Consider the following 16,946-nt stretch of genomic DNA (forward strand, 5'->3'; position numbering starts at 1 on the left):
GTAATTAACAAAGAAAGCTATCATCAAGTATTTACAAAAATAAACTTAGGATCTAGTTGGCCATCTTGCTATTTAGACCCTTATCTGTCATTGTGAGACTCAAGTGAGATAATAAATGTTGAAGAATGTCAACATTTAAAGTCCTCTGGAAAAGGACAGAAAATACTTTTCTCTGCTATAGGATTATTTAGACTATGTATTTTCCTTTGCTTCAACTTCTAGGTTTTGTCATTTGCCATTTGGCAAATTTACTGGACAGATAAAATCAGAGAGGAAGAGGTGACAAGTAAAATCTGAGAACTTCACAGGAGAAATTCAGATAAAGTTTAAACCTGTTTCAAGTAATAGTTAAACATGAGCAAAGAATTTCTCATAAAGGGGAGGTGCCTCCATTATTTCTAGCCTGCATTGTTTTTAAAAATATCACTACAAATCAAACTCCAAATGCATTGAACTAGAAATACAGAATTTATTTAAATATTTAAGGAAACAGAATAGAGGGCTACATGAAATCTCATATGGTAAAACTTCAGTGTTTTCTTAAAATACACTTATTTTCTTTATAACAAAGGTTTAAACCTGTTGTTTGGAGTTTCACTTATCCTCAATAATACTAACAGCATTTAACACTTATGTTGTATCTACCATTTCTATTCCAAATAACATATTTTGACTCATTTATTCCTGACAACTCTATGTCCTAGATACCATTATTCCTTTATAAATGAGGAAACAGACACAAAGATGAGTGATTTGACGAGGGTTAAATGACTGAGTTGGGATTTGACGCCAGACATTCTGGCTTTGAAGTCTGTGCTCTTAAGCTCTAGACTGCACTGTCCCTCAACGCTTTCAAAATCCCCACTTGAACTTCCTACCCTCTGGTGACCACCTCTTTCCTTCCAACCCACCTCCTCTATCACCCCCTCTCTGGCCATTCATCTGCCTTATCAAGACCTCCACCAACATGACTCTTCCCTTCTTTTCCTACCTACCAAATAAGTTCATCTCCTTCTTCATTCAGCATAATACCTGTGGTCTATCATCACTTCATTTTAAACCCTCTCTCTTCCCTCCTCCCTCCTCCTTTCTTGCTCTCATCTAACTAAATCATAATCCAAATTAAACACAATTATCTGTGCAAATACTGTGTAGCTGAGAATTGCAAAAGAAAAGTTCAAAACTGCTTACTTGTTTTATTTAAATTCATGCTCCTAAGCTTCAAGTGCACACTTTGAGTCACAAAATTCTACTATACCTCCCTAGTATGACCACTTTCCCACTCTCAAAATGATCCTTACTGTTTACCTATGAGGAGGTTCATTGTTTCAAATAGCAAAAGAATGAAAATAATCTAAACATCTAGAACTGTTAGATTAGTTGAAAGTGTATTGTACACCAACACAATGGAACACCTTTATTAATCATGGTGCAGAAGAATACTTAATGGAAAGAGAAAATGGGCATTATGTTGTTACATGAGAAAGGCAGATTACAAAAATTATATGTACCATTCAATTATATAAAACACATAGAAAGAAGAGTGGAAATTAGTGGTTTTCTCTGGACAGCTGGATTAGAAATAATTCTTTTATTCTTGTTTTTGTTATCTATAGATTTTCTGTGTTGAAGCTACAGTAGCTTGTAGTAAAGTTATCTTTAAGAAAGCAATAGTATGTCATTTTTTTCTGCTTTCCTCTCCTTGATGCTTCTTTCTCTGCTCCTCCTCCCTCTTCACTCACGACTTTAATTTATGTGTCATTGGGAAAAGAGTTAAGAACTCCCGTGTCTTGCTCTCACTCTGTCTACCATCCTACCTGCACTTCTACATATTCTGTCTGCTGGCTCTTGAGTCCCTATAAAATACGGGGACCTTGCTCATGTTCCAGGGCCGCCTTGTTACTGATGCTCTGCACCCTTTACTTTCTTACTTCTGTAAAGATTTACAGTTGATTAAGCCTCCTGTCAATGACTGAGCACTCCCTCTTCTTTCTCTTGAAATATCCATTTCTCCCCCTTTTCTACAAAAGAATATAACATAGTGGCTCAGCAGTGGGCACTGAAGAGACCCTGCCTTGTTTGACCCTTGCTTCCCTTATTTCTACCTGAATAGACCAATTAACTGAACTATTAGCTTTGTAGAGCATTCAACTGAAGTTCTCTGAGTTTCACTTTCCCCATCTGTAAAAGGGGCTAATAATAGTATGTACATCATGCGATGTAATTAGGATGACATTAAATAATGCCTGTGAAATTCTTAGAGCAGTGTCTAGGGCACAGGAAGCGCTCAGTAAATGTTACCTTTCTCCTCTTCCTTCTTGTCTTCCTCCTCCGCCACCTTCTTTTTCTTCTTTATTATTACTACTGTTATTATTATTACTTTACAAATATGTTGTTGAATCTCCTTTTGAGGATAAAAAGCTCTCTCATACCGTCTCTCTCTCCTGCTTCATTTACCCACTCCATATTTACAGGAAAACTTTGTTAAAACCATCACCATAGGTTCTCCACTTCTTCGCCTCTTCTGATTAGGTCAACTCACTCCGGCGGCCACTCGCAGAGGCTGTTCTTCCCAATATCACCGAGGACCTTCACATCAGCAAGCAGTGGTCGCTACTCTTTTTCATCCTTATTTTCGGCAGCATTTGACACAATTTGCCACTTCCTCCTTTGGGAAACATTTTCTTGTCACAGCTTCAAGAATATTTTATTTCCCTACTACCTTCTGCTCCTCTAGGCTGTTCTTTTGGTGATCTCTACGGCTTGACCGCTGTGTTGGCATGCCCCGGGGCTCTGTACCCAGGGCACTTCTCTGTATGTATACTCTCCGTCTTCGAGCGCAGAAGTAAATGTAAATAACAAACTCTGTAAAAAATCATTTGAGTTTATATGACTTGACTTTGCCCACAAGATAAAAGTGAATCTTTATGAAAAGGATTGCTTTTAAGATTCAATAGCAATTGTAGAATGTTTTATCCATGGGCAATTAAAGTGAACAATACTGGTTTTGTGAAAGAAGTGAAACACATTGATGCTCAACACCACACAAAATGAACACAAACACACATGAACTCATACTCCTCCCCTGCATAGAAACTCGATCCTCGCCCCCAGCAACCACAATGGAACTAGCAAATGATAACCGTAGGATGTAAAAACAATATTTTCTGCAAAACTGTACCATAATTGAGAACTCCCATCATTGATTTACTTTTCAAAAAGATTTTGTAAATGAAAGAGATGAAAGATGGATCAATATGGTCGTAGAGTTGAATTTCTTTCTTCTCTCTCTCCCATATCAATTATTCATCCTCCAAGGTAGTCACATTATTTCATAGTTAGTTTTGTACATGTCTAAGTCTTTCAGCACATCAAGACCTTTCTTTCCAGGCAGAACCTCAGAGTCACTTACCTTTGTGATTTTCTACATAATGTTTGGTACATAACATGAAAAAATATTTCTTGATTGAAAAAATGAAATAAACTCAGTATGCGTGTAAACATTTATAGTTGCATCCCAAATAGCCTTTGGTGTTGGTATAATGAATGGAAAGGAGAAAATTTTACCAGAATGAAATGAAATTCTTATTCTGATTGTTATTAATTAAATTAATGATTACTATAAAAGTCTCCTCACTGGTCACCCTCCTTTGATTTTTGCTCTCCTCTTAAGACTTTACTGACACATTGACAATAATGAACCTCTTGAAAAGCAAATTTTATTATATCACTCTCCTACTTAAAACTTGATGGCATCCCATTGTCCTTTGAAATAAGTCCAAAAGCCTCAATAGGACCTAGAAGGTCCTGTGTGACATAATTTCCATCCCACGCCTCCAGCTTCATCTCAAGCCCCTCTCCTCACTCCTGGCTTGCTTCATTGGCTTCCTTTCCATTAATTGCTATGGTGTTGGCTGACTGCCTAAGGGTTCAGAGCTCTCTTCCCTTAGTAAAATTCGAGAAGGGTCTATATCAGACATGGAGAAACTTCTAATGACCTGGATTAGAGAACAGACACAAAAGTGTATCCTTTTCAGCACCATGATGGTCACTCCCAAAGCAAAAACTTTGCTTGCATACAGTGTCGAAAGAAAAGGCTGGACCCAACTATGATGTTGAATTTACTGCTAATTCTGGTTTGTTTAAATGACTCAAGAATCGTTATTCATAACATAATGTGAAAGTGAGTGGTGAGTCTGCTAGTGCTGATGTGAAGGCAGCTGAAGAATTTTTGGAAACTCTAGATAAGTTGATTGTGGGGGAAAATCACTTGCCAGAGCAAATATTCAATATGAATCAAACACCCCTATTCCAGAAACAAATGCCTGAAAACACTTTCATTCATAAGGAGGCAAGTAAATGCCAGGTTTCAAGGCTTTTAAGGATTGGGTAACAGTCTTGCTTGGGGGAAATGTTGCAGTCTATAATTGAAACCCTTTGTGATTTGGCACAGTAAGAAGCTCAGAGCCTTCAAGCATATCAATAAGCACACACTGCAGTGAATTATAGGAGCAATCAGAAGTCATGGATGGCCCAGCTCCTCTTCCAAGACGCCATCCTGAATTGCTGTGCCAGTGAAATGGAGAAGTACTGTTTGGATAATAATATATCTTTCAAGATTTGCTTATTGTTGATAATGCTCCCAGATATCCTCCTTTTACTGGTAATCTTCATCTGAAGATCAAAGTGGTGTTTCTCCCTCCAAACACCTTCTCTTTGATACAACCAATGGATCAAGGAGTTATAGCAACTTTGAAGTCCTACTACCTGAGGAGGACCTTTGCCCAGGCTATTGCTTCAACTGAGGAAGACACCGAGAAGACACTGAAGCAATTCTGGAAAGATTACAGCATCTATGACTACATCAAGAACCTTGCTTGGGCTTGGGGTGATATCACCAAGGAGTTTATGAATGGCATTTGGAAGAAGACATTCAAGAGGCTCATCCATGACTTCAAAGGATTTGCCAAGGATTAGGAGCTTGCAAAATTCAACAAGCCCGTGGTTGAGAAGGCAAACAACTTTAACCTGGGTGTGGATGGGGATGACATTGAGGAGCTCCTAGAGGTGGTTCCTGAGGAATTGACTAATGAGGCATTGTTGGAACTGGAGCAGGAAAGCATAGCTGAAGAAGAGCCAAGAAAAAAGGAAACTGCAGGAGAAGAAAAGGAGGAACCTCCAAGAAAATTCACAGTGAAGGGTTTAGCAGAAACTTTTGCAGACCTCAACAAGCCCCTTAAAAAATTTGAAACCATGGACTCCAACACCAAAAGATTTTCATTAATAAAGAGGAATGTTTATGTTGCATTATCTGCTTTTAAGCAAATCTATGATAATAAAAGAATCAAACCAAGCAAACCACCATGGACGTGTTTCTGAATGAATATGTCCTGGCTAAACACTTCCTCAAGAAGAGCCTTGGGCAGGTCCTTCAGGAGGCATTCCAGAAGAAGGTATTGTTATCACAGGAGATGACAGCTCCATGCGTGTTATTGCCCCTGAAGACCTTCCAGTGGGACAAGATGTGGAGGTGAAAGACAGTGATTTTGATGGCCCTGACCCAGTGTAGGCCTAGGCTGATGTGTGTGTTTGTGTTTTAGTTTTTAACAAAAAAGTTCAAAAAGTAAAAAAAAACAAAGAAAAATTTTAAAAATAGAAGAAAGCTTATAGAATACAGATATAAAGAAAGAAAATATGTTTGTATAGCTGTATAATGTGTTTTAAACTAAGTGTTTTACAAGAGTCAAAGTTAAAAAAAAGTAAAAAGTTTATAAAGTAGAAAACTTACAGTAAGATAAGGTTAATTTACTATTGAAAATATAACTTTATTTTCATAAATTTAGTGTAGCCTAAGTGTACAGTGTTTATGAAGTTTATCATATTCCAACAATTGGTTTCCATGGGGAAATTTGCTACTCACCAAGGTATGATGAGATTGCTGGGTATTTGCTTCGAAAGAATATTTCTTTCTCTTTCTTTCTTTCTCTTGCTCTCCTCTCTCTCTATTTTCTATTCTGAAATTTCTACTTTCTCTCTCTCTTACATCTGTGTCAAAAACACATGTATATATTTTTATTTTACAAAATTAGGATAATACTACATATACTGCTCTATGAGAAACATTTTAAAACTTCACACATTATATTCAATCCCCATATTCTTACAGGTTTTTATAAAGAACAATTACATACCTACACACTATTTTAGAGTACAGATTTTGATAATTTTTAAACTTTACTCAATTGAGAACATTTAGCCTATTTCCCAACTGTTTGCTTACAAGACATAACAAATTGCTATGAAAATATTTGGACAGAACACTCACCCTTCAAGTTTGCGCGAGGGTTAATGATTGACCAACTAAGAAATAAACTTAGGGGTGGGAGAGAGTTCTCGTCCCCAGAAGGTGCTCTATTCTCTGGCAAATCCTGTGTCCCCCTGAAACATGCAAGGGATTCAGGATATGTTGGGGTATGAAAGGCTGACACAGCTCTTGCCCACCATGAAACTGGATGGCCTAGTCATTACAGCTATCCTCTGTGGCTGTGGAGCTGGCATCCTGCTGCGGAAATGGCTCTTAAGGAGACAACTTCGGAAGAAGATTGCCAAGGCCCAGGAGCAGAGAGCACGTTTGCTGGAGCAGATGAAGACTGCAGTGCACCGCTTCAAGCATAAGGTGCGTTTCAAGCTTATATGTCCATTCAATCATTTACTCATTCAGCAAACGTTTGTGTAGCTCTTACTTGGGTCGGTCAGTACAGGAGCTTCTAGGTGTACAGGCTGAGCAAAACCAACACAGTTCCTCAATGGAGCTTAGTTTTGAGAGAGAGACAGATACGATTCAAACAATCACATAATAAATCTATAGATACAAATTGCAATAATGCATGAAGGAATGAGAGAGGCTTTCAAGTTCATACTAACAGTGGGGAGACTGATATAGTCTAGGGAGTCCGAGAGGGCTCTTCTTTGAGGAAAAACTCAAAGAAGATGTAGAAGATAAGTAGATGGGTCATTTAGTGGTTGGAGGGTGTCATAGAATTAATGAGAGTGGTGGAGGAAAATCATTCCAGGCAGAGCATGGGCAAAGGCCCTGAGGTAGAATGAAGTCTAGGATAGTCCAGAAAGTGAAAGACAGCTAATGTGGCTAGAGTACAGATAGGTTAGCCTTGGGAAGGTAGCTTCTATGTACTTCAGAAAAAATGATCACTGGATCAGCATTTACCAAACAGACAAGTGACTCCTTTACCACTTGCTCCTAGTCGTCAGGATGTAGACACACACACACACAAATATATAATTTAATTTGATACAACAACCTATGAGGTAGATATTAATATAAGTCCCTTGTTTCAGATGATATAACTGGGGGCAGGGAGGTTAAGTAACTTGCCAAAAGTCATTCAGATTGTGAGTGACAAGCTTCAGGCTGACAAGTTCAACTTGTCTGACTCTAGATCCTGTGCTCATAATCTTTTAGACATCATTAACTTTATTTACTTCAGTTCCAATGTAAGTGAATAGAAATAGAGGAGAATCTTTAATTGCTGCATATTTTAGAAATGTCTTAAGATTATTTTCTCTTGTGGAAACTTGGACCTGAAATCTCAAGAAATCCCTTCCTTCTCCTTTTCTCGCTCACTGCAAGATAAAGTGCCAGTAATAACAAGTTATGCTTACACGGGATACAGGCCAGCTATTGCTTCCATCTGGCAGTTTACGAGGTAGGTCACTGTACAGGTGGAAGAAGAGAAGCCATACTGGAATCCCGTTAGTTAATTATTAAGTCCCTGTAACCTTTGGACGTTCATCTGGAAAAAACAAGAAGTTGTTTTAATGGATAGAGGTTCATTATAAAAATTAGCAATTAAGAAGATTAGATAAGAAGTATAAAGACGAAGAGGTAAAAATATTAGGGAAAAAAGGAATGATACCTATGAGGAATTACTTATGCCCCAAGATATTTCTTATGTAGAAGATTAAGAAAGCTATAGAAATTTTTTCCTCCAGTAAATGTTCATCCTCTGCTAGGCCTTTGTTACGTTTGCAGAAGGGTAGCCAGGAAATTATGTTATTTTTTAACAACATCACCCTGGAGTTTGATATAAGTATAGCTCGTTTTGGAGCACCACTGCTCTTTTTTTGTGCCCTTAAATCCCTCTATTTTCCTGGGATCCTCGGAATGCCATTCCCAGACACTCATTGACGCTCTTTCTTTTCGCCTATCCTGAAAATTTGTTTGGCAGAAATTACCACCCCTATTAACACTGAGGAATAAGTGATTCATTAAGTTTAAGGGAGCTGTCTCTAGAGGCATTTGTATTTTACCAGAGAATGACTACTTAAAGAAAGTTTATATTACATTGTGGAACTTTAAATATTGCAAGTTGTCTAAAGTTCCATTGGTAAATCAAAAAGTCTGTCTGAGGCTCTTGAAATCATGTGTGTTAAATGTGACCAGCTGTCTATTTGTAATTCCACCTCTATCTAAAGGTACCAATGTTACTGATTTCATAATTACTTCATCACATAAATATTTGACATATAGAGGAAACTGGGGAACACCTGTAGAAATAAATGTTGATTTGTCAATGATATCACTTCCCTTAAAGCAGCAATCAGGAATTAGAGCTGGAAAGAAGATACTTGTATCTTTTCACCTGTAACAGTGAGTAGGGTTCTTTATAAATAGGCCTCAATATCATCCATTTTTTCTAGAGCTCATTTGCTAGTTATTTTCTTTATGGGAAATTTTTTAACTTACTGATATTAATGCTACATTCCTCCAGCTGTAGTTAATCAATTTCCTTTGGACTTTTGCCTCAGTAGAGAACAAGTATATATGAATAAAAGTTTCTAAAGTAAATATGAAATGGCTGTGTAACACTGGTTGTTAGTCTTATGGGTAATGCATTTATAATTGGGGGGATAGAATCTTCAAAATATTTTTTCCATTAGTAACTGGAATGTAATTTCTTTTACCTACCATTGATCATTTTAGTGTCAATTGTATCTATTTTAACATAACCTTATACAATGTATATTTCTGACACAGACTCTCTGGTATACGTAAGTGGCACATTCTATTCTTAGAGGAAAGTTATGCTACCCCGTTCTCAGTCTTAACTTTGGAGGGTTCTCTGGCCCTGGGAAGGCATTCTCTGTCTTGCTGTTTGAAGGATGTTGTTGTGACAAGGAAAAGTCGAATTGTACTGCGTGTCATTTGACAGCAGTCATGTGAGGCCACACTCTGTATTGTATATTTGCAAAATATGTCAGTGTTACTGCTGACAGATCGTTGAAGTAAAGTGATTACATATTAAATTTAAAACAAGAAACAAAAAAGACTCTGTGCTAGGCCTTAGGAAGAAATGTGTCCTTCTAGGTCTTTCTTGGATTTGCCACTCTGACCCTTCTTGCCTTCCATGAAGTAAAATATTGAAGCTCAAGAGCCAGGAGGATGCTGGGAAGGAGTGTCCAAGGAAGCAACTTCACCAAGGAGGCTTGACTACATATGCCCAGCTCAAGGGGTTCCACAGAGCATTTGGGGTTCAAAAGAAGCTAATAACAAACAGTGATTTCATTTGGAATTTTTCCTTTCTATATTACTCCTTAACCTATGCATTATGAATGACTACTAATTAGTTTATTATTACTTATCTACTTAAAAGTATTTACTTCTGTATATACTTCTTGGTTTTTGTATTTGGCTTAGAAAAACACACATTTCATTTATCTGTGAAAGTGTACATGTTTTTCCGACAATAGATTGCAAAGTCCTTGAGGGAAGGGGCCTATCTTTCCTGGGTTTTTCCCACAAAATACAGCTTAGTGTTTTATACTTAATATTTATTTAGCAAAGATTTAATATTTGGTGGACTAGTGAATGATTGCTTCTTCCACTGTAATGTCTCATTCTATTTTTTCATTTTCCTATAGCATGCAGATATCCAGCCTGAGTCCATCCTCTCTCTGTCACTGCTGGAACTGAGTGAGAAGCTCCGGGAAGGTGCCTTGAGCCCAGAAAACGTCCTCTACACCTACATGGAGCAGGTAAGGGTCATGTGAGTGAAACTGTGATTGACAAAGCTTGTGAAGGGAAACCTGGTTATCTAGATGAGAGGAAACCTCAGCAATTACTGGTGGTTCTAAGTATAAGGGTCTGGCTCTTACTAGAGTAGTACTTCAGATGAAGAGATGGTTTACAGAAGAGAGAAAACATTAGTAAATGCCTAGACATAAGATCTATGGGGGACATTTTAAGGATTCAACTGGAGATTGAAAAAATATACTATAAGGAAAATAGACATTTTCTATAAAAGATTTAACCTTAAAAGTGACCTTAGGGTGGGCTGGCCCCATGGCCTACTTGTTAAGTTTGGTGCATTCCGCTCTGGCGGCCCACATTGGTTCCCAGGCGTGGACCTACACCACTCATTGGCAGCCATGCTGTGGTGGTGACCCACATGCAAAATAGAGAAGACTGGCACAGATGTTAGCTCAGGGCAAATCTTCCTCAGCAAAAAAAAAAAAAAAAAAGACCTTGGATGAAGAAAAACAGTTTGCTATGCATTTAAAAAGTCTGTAGATTATTTCTTAAATTTTTGAAAATTTATTTTGATTGAAAATTAACTGAGGAGTAGATATAAGGAAGTAGATACTGGCTTTAATATAAATAAGTGATATTTGTTGATGTCAGAAATTCTAATGGGTCATCTTGGGATAAAACACATTCGTTATTGCCCAATGGAGATTTTGAGAGAGACTACAAATGACCGGTTATGAGGGATTATTCATGGCTTTCCTGAATACCCTCTAGAGCTCTTCCCAAACTATAATTTTGTGAAATGAAAAATTCACTATTCAAGAGGAGATATGGTGGATGTAATTGTCTCTTGAACTCCTTGTTCCTGGGTGTTTTAATGTTATTTTCTTGTTCCCTCTGTGGATATTGATGAAAAGGCACTAAAGGTAAACAAAGAGCTGAACTGCCTAACAGACTTTATTCCAGACTGCGAAGAGCAGCTTAAGGAACTTCCTAAGGGAAAAGAAAAGGGACTTCTCTATGGAGTTCCCGTCAGCTTGAAGGAGCACTTTGATTACAAGGTGAGGCTCCATTCTTCCTCAAGAGATCCCCTCCTCCCACAAATGGAAATTCCTTTATTATTCTGTTGATTATATATTTTTTATCAATTATATTAAATGAAAAAATCAAACAAATATAAATGTATAAAATTAAGTTTTTTTCTACAACCAATTTACTAACCCAAGAGAACCAGATCTTTTTATTTTTATGCATTTATATGTATAATTTCGACCAATCCAATCTCTGTCCCTATGTGTTTGTTTATTGTTGTTATTCTGAAATTTTTACAATGTTATAAACCAATGTTACTGCAATAAACAGAAAATTAAAAAAAATAATAAAAAAAATATATGTATAATTTCGTATATATACAAATAAATGTGGTTACACTTCTGTTCCTCAGTCTGTGGTTTGAACTAAAATGTATTGTGAACACCTTTCCATGCAAACACTTATAGGAATATTTCATCCTTTGAAGTGACTCCAGAGTATCCCATTATTTGAATATGTCATAATTTACGTAATGAAACTCCTACTGATGGATGTGTAGATTGCTTCCTTTTTTCTTTTTCTTTTGTTGTTCCTTTTCTTTCTCCACTCACATAATCATTTCTTTGCATCAGTGCTTCTCAGACTTTTTGGTCAGGACCCTTGTATTCTCCTAAAGTTATTGTTAAAAAAAATTTTTTTTAGCTGCCAGTGTGTGGCTGTGAAGAATATAATGACTAATATAGTTTGGTGCCATTGCCTTGATTAATGGTAGGATATTAGCTATTTTATGCACCCCTTGCTTTTGACCATTAGTGCAAATATCAGCACAAAACAAAAGACAAATGACATTTTGATATTATCATGAAAATAGTTTTTACCTCACCAACTCCCTGTAAGACTCTTGGGGACCTAGAGAAGTCAATGGATCACTTTGAGAATCATTGCCTTGGACAAATGACCGGAAATGGCATTTCTGTGTTAAATGGTGCATTTCTAGATTGAAGGGTAGTCCTATGAATAGATTCTTCTCTAGGTACCATCTAATGTAGAAATCAAAGAATCATAACCACAATTTATTTGAAGACATCTTCTAGAATACTTGGCCGAGTGTGAAGAATATGAAGCAGAACCTTAACAGGATTCCCAGTGGAAAAAAAATCTGGATTTCTCTTTTTTCTGTTCGCAGAAGGTGGCTTAGAGGGGAAGGTGAACACAAAGCTCTCTTTGGTGTCTGACTAAAACAGTATACCATTTTCCCCTCAAACATCTTCCTTTGTACCCCAAACTTCATGCTTTTCGATTAGAAATCAAGATCCTCTACAACCTTACTTCAACCTACCTTTCCAGGCATACACCTTTTGCATATTCCTTTGCCTCAGCTAAACGGAAATATTCCCAGTTTTCTAAGTGAGATACCCTTTCCTTCTCTTTGGTTGCTTTGTGATTTCAGTCTGACATTACCTGTTTGAACGAAACAAATCCTCTGTGTTCTTTAAGCTGATCTTAAAGAGAAATTCCGTCTTATTTATGAAGCCTTTGTCATGGTCTCTACCTAAGTGAAGATATTTTGTAGAAAAAATAAGATTCACATACACAACAAATGGAAAATCGTATAAGACAACCTTAATTGCCACCTATCCTGCAACAAGTTTCTGCCTCTTAGTAGAGAAAGAGAACATGCCATCTTCTCACACAGACTATAGGATATTAAAGGACAAGAAGCATATATTGTCTTCACGCCTCTATACCTGGTCAATTTCTCGAATAAATTAAGGAAAAATGGTGCTTGAAGCTAGAGGAGTGCGAAGTTTATGACTGTACTACAGCCTAATTGTATATGCCTCCTCTGTTTTGTATGAGTTTCATTTTCCCTAATAAATTCTTTAAATAGAGATTGTGAAATCTGTTTCCACCGTATTCCACAGTATACGACACAGTACATACAAGACGGCATGATTTCTGCTTGCTCAATATCTATTCTCTGAGCTCTCATATCTATAAGCTAAGTCAGGACTAGAATATTCATAAAACTAAATATTGGACACTTAGTGCTTAACCTGAGGGTAATTGAGAGAATGATGATTCAGCAGATCGTTAGTGCAGTGTAAAATTCTCATGCTCCTATCTTGTTAAGTAAATAGCGTGATAGTTAAGGGTATTGTGTCAATTGCCTGGGTTCAAATTCCACTCTAACGCCATCTATGTGACCTTATGTAAGTTTCTTAACTTCTCCATGCTTTGGAAACACAGAAAATAACCACACCTATTTATAGAATAATTGTTTGACTTCAAAGATTTAACACACATGAAAAGTGCTAAGAACAGTGTCTGGTTTCTAACAAGTAATCACATATCGGCTGGTAGGAGTAACAGCAGTAGTAAAGCAGTAGTAGCAGTAGGACCAAGAGAGGATTCTCACCTTTGGTATTGTCCCTGCATGAAAACTCCAAACTAAATGACCTTCAGGAGAGAGAATAATCACAGCCTGAAGCAACATTTTCCATGTCATGTCTAGAATAATTTTTACATGGTCATAGTAACTAAGTAAAAAAGATACAATCATCTTTAATGTTCATAATGGAACAGAGAGATCCTAGATATAAATCCATGGGATAATTTAACTTCCAATAATTCTGACTGGTTTCAAACCTTTTTATAATTCTTATCTTTTGATTAAAAAAAAAAAAACAGTAAATGCTGAAGACAGATGCCCAGATAACCTATCCATTGCATGATCAGCCTCTGATTTAAAAAATTAGCCAGTTAATAACTCAGAAGAAGAACAATGTTGTAAAATGGAATAAATTTAAGTTTTGGGGTCAGGCATTAAATTTTGTCTTCACCACTTACTGTGTGACTAAGAGAAAGTTATTTAACTGCTTTGAATCTCAATTTCTTCAGCTGCAATATGTGTATAATAATAAACACTGTATAGAATTGTTGTGATAATGAAAAGTGTTAACATTTTAAGCATCTAGAACCTGACAAATATTGGACACTACTCAAAAGTTGATATCATTCTCTTATTTTTTTCAGGCTATTAATTTATTTTATTTTATTTTTTTTGTAAGGAAGATCAGCCCTGAGCTAACATCCGTGCTAATCCTCTTCTTTTTTGCTGAGGAAGACCGGCTCTAAGCTAACATCTATTGCCAATCCTCCTCCATTTTTTTCCCCAAAGCCCCAGTAGATAGTAGTATGTCATAGATGCACATACTTCTAGTTGCTGTATGTGGCACGTGGCCTCAGCATGGCCGGAAAAGCAGTGCGTCGGTGTGCGCCTGGGATACGAACCTGGGCCGCCAGTAGCCAGTAGCGGAGCGCGTGCGCTTAACCGCTAAGCCACGGGGCCTGCCCCTCAGGCTGTTTAAATTAGTCTTTGATTATAAATAGCTGTATTGTACATTGCTTTATAATATAAATAAACAAATATATAAACGTATCACATACATACATATACAAACACACACTAATGAATGCAAGCTTCTGGGATCTTGAGCACAAAAGCACAAAACGGCAAGAATTTTTAAAAGCTTTTCAATGACCACTTATGATCTATGATCTATCTATTTATCATCTACTATCTACCATCCCTTTATCTACCCATCTACCAAGCCACCTACTTATCTACCTATTAGCGATCTACATACCTACCTATCCTATGTTATTGGAGAAACTCAAGTGTACATGATTCTCATGTATAAGCAAAGACTACCAAATAGTATGCAATGTATTTAGAAAATTATCATAAGAACTGGTTGAAATTTCGAAGTCTCCTAATGACTTGGTGTTCCCTTTAGAATCATGTCTCTAGCTGTGGCCTGGTGAGCTTTCTTGGAATTCCTGCAAAAGATGACTGTGTGATTGTGAGAGTGTTGAAGAGCCAAGGGGCTATCCCTTTTGTCAAGACCAATGTTCCACAGACCATGATCAGGTCAGAGCCAAGTCCACAACAATGCCTTTCCTTTAGTCTGAGACCAGCTCCTGACTCATCTGCCTTTGTAGGGCAAAAGGCAGCTACTTTTCACATACTATGAGTTTACAACTATGTTCCTCATATTTAAAGTGACCAAATTGTGATCTGAGTAAAAGTGATGTTATGAAAATCCCAGTTGACAGAGTAACTGAGTTTAGGTAAGGAACCCTATAGTTTCATACACCAAGAAGAATATGAACCACAATCGCTACTACCAAGGACATAAGAGAAGAATGAAATGGGCCTGGGGCAACAAACGTTTGGCTCACTGGTCCTCAGAAAAACAGTTGGTAAACACCACACTAGACATTCACAGATTTAATCTCATACTCTTTAGACAAGTTGAAGCTTAACTATCCCATACAGTGATCCTCTTATAAGTATTTTTAGAAAGAGAAATTCATTAACCTCCTTTGCTCATTTGTACCACGGCATAGGAAACCTTCATGATCTGGAAATTTTCATGGGTAGCAGTTTATTCTTTCCTTAAGGACGATAAGGATTTGTTCTTATCTTTATCTTAATATCCTTCAGATCCTTCAAAATCTTTACTACATGTTTTCTTTAGGAAGGGTGGAAAGTATCATCTCAGCTTTAGATGGAAATATAAATAATTTGAAGGGCATAAGAGGGTAGTGTATGTAGGTATAAGAGAATTTGGAAATGTAAGGGTATTGGAAAGAAATCTCAGCTGCCATGGGCCTAATTTCAGACCTTTGATCTCTTTCAGCTACGACAGTAGCAACGTGATCTTTGGAAAGACTCTACATCCCCAAAACCCCAAGAAAAGTCCTGGGGGTTCCTCCAGTGGGGAAGGAGCACTGATTGCTGGAGGGGGTTCCATCTTGGGCTTGGGCAGTGATGTGGGTGGAAGTATCCGCATACCTTCTAGTTTCTGTGGTATTTGTGGTTTCAAGCCTACAGGATCTCGACTGAGGTAAGCTGACATAATACATCATTTAAAGGGTGGGAATTAACTTAAGGTTTTTAATAAGGTGGAAGTTACTTATTTTGTCTCTTTCTACATTCTCGTCTCATCAATAGATTATCCACAGTGACTCATACTCAATTCAATAGGATCTAGGCAAATAATTTAGTCCTTTGCCATTAAGAACTAGATACTTTGCCATCTGAAGTCAGTCCATCATTTTTGTGAAATGTCTCAGTCACTCTGTAGTTAGGGCTACCATTGGAATGTTGTTAAATGAAGACTGCTTTTTATGCACTGTGAGTATTAGTAGCTTTCCTAATCTTCGGCTGGTATCTCTTAGAATAAGAGGGATACAAATATTGTCTTGCTGTGAGGGGAAGAGTATCCTGCTTGTATTAATTGCAATTGATTTTGCCAAAGACTTACATTTTGCCAATTGTCAATACTACTCAGGCTTTTGCATAGCTAAGTCTGCATAGTTAAGTCTCTTTTAAAGTAAGTCTATAACTAAAGAATGTCCCTTTCAAGTTGACCCTGAAATAAAAGTAAACAAGTATTTTAAAGATCAATGTCCATGATGTCCCAAGTCTTGTTTGGAAAAGGAGTATGTTTATTAGACCCAGGTGATAAAATTGCTGATATTTTGGCTTCTTTTTAATAATATTGGACAGGCCTACTGTGAGGATCAGGTAAGCTGTAAAGTACTATACAAATAAAATATTGTCTATTAAACTGTGTTCCCAGAATTAGTCTAGTTTCTATAAATCAACCGCTATTCTAATGTGTTTTAGTCCCTTGCTCTCAAGAGCAAGGAAGAAAAAAACGTAGAGATTGAAGGGAGCAGGGTTTTCATTTTCCTAATTGTTTAGTGAATTCTAATAATGGATCCCCAGACAAAGCCTATTTTTTCATTTTCCCTGAATGGAGTTTGCCCATATTTAGTAAAGGTGAAATTATTGTAA

General features: G+C 37.1%; 1 protein-coding gene across 1 annotated transcript in view; it reads left to right on the forward strand.

Moving 5' to 3' along the window:
- Positions 1-6,274: 6,274 nt before the first annotated feature.
- The window catches only part of LOC131415757 (vitamin D3 hydroxylase-associated protein-like), a 41,538-nt gene continuing 30,866 nt past the window's right edge, over positions 6,275-16,946 (forward strand). The window contains exons 1-5 of the mRNA XM_058557575.1: positions 6,275-6,676; positions 9,940-10,053; positions 10,963-11,106; positions 14,878-15,011; positions 15,784-15,990. Of these exons, the coding sequence (XP_058413558.1) occupies positions 6,446-6,676; positions 9,940-10,053; positions 10,963-11,106; positions 14,878-15,011; positions 15,784-15,990 (830 nt within the window). The 5' untranslated portion in view covers positions 6,275-6,445. The remainder of the gene's footprint in view (positions 6,677-9,939; positions 10,054-10,962; positions 11,107-14,877; positions 15,012-15,783; positions 15,991-16,946) is intronic.

Source organism: Diceros bicornis, chromosome 17, assembly GCF_020826845.1.
Source record: "Diceros bicornis minor isolate mBicDic1 chromosome 17, mDicBic1.mat.cur, whole genome shotgun sequence".
Lineage (NCBI taxonomy): Eukaryota > Metazoa > Chordata > Mammalia > Perissodactyla > Rhinocerotidae > Diceros > Diceros bicornis.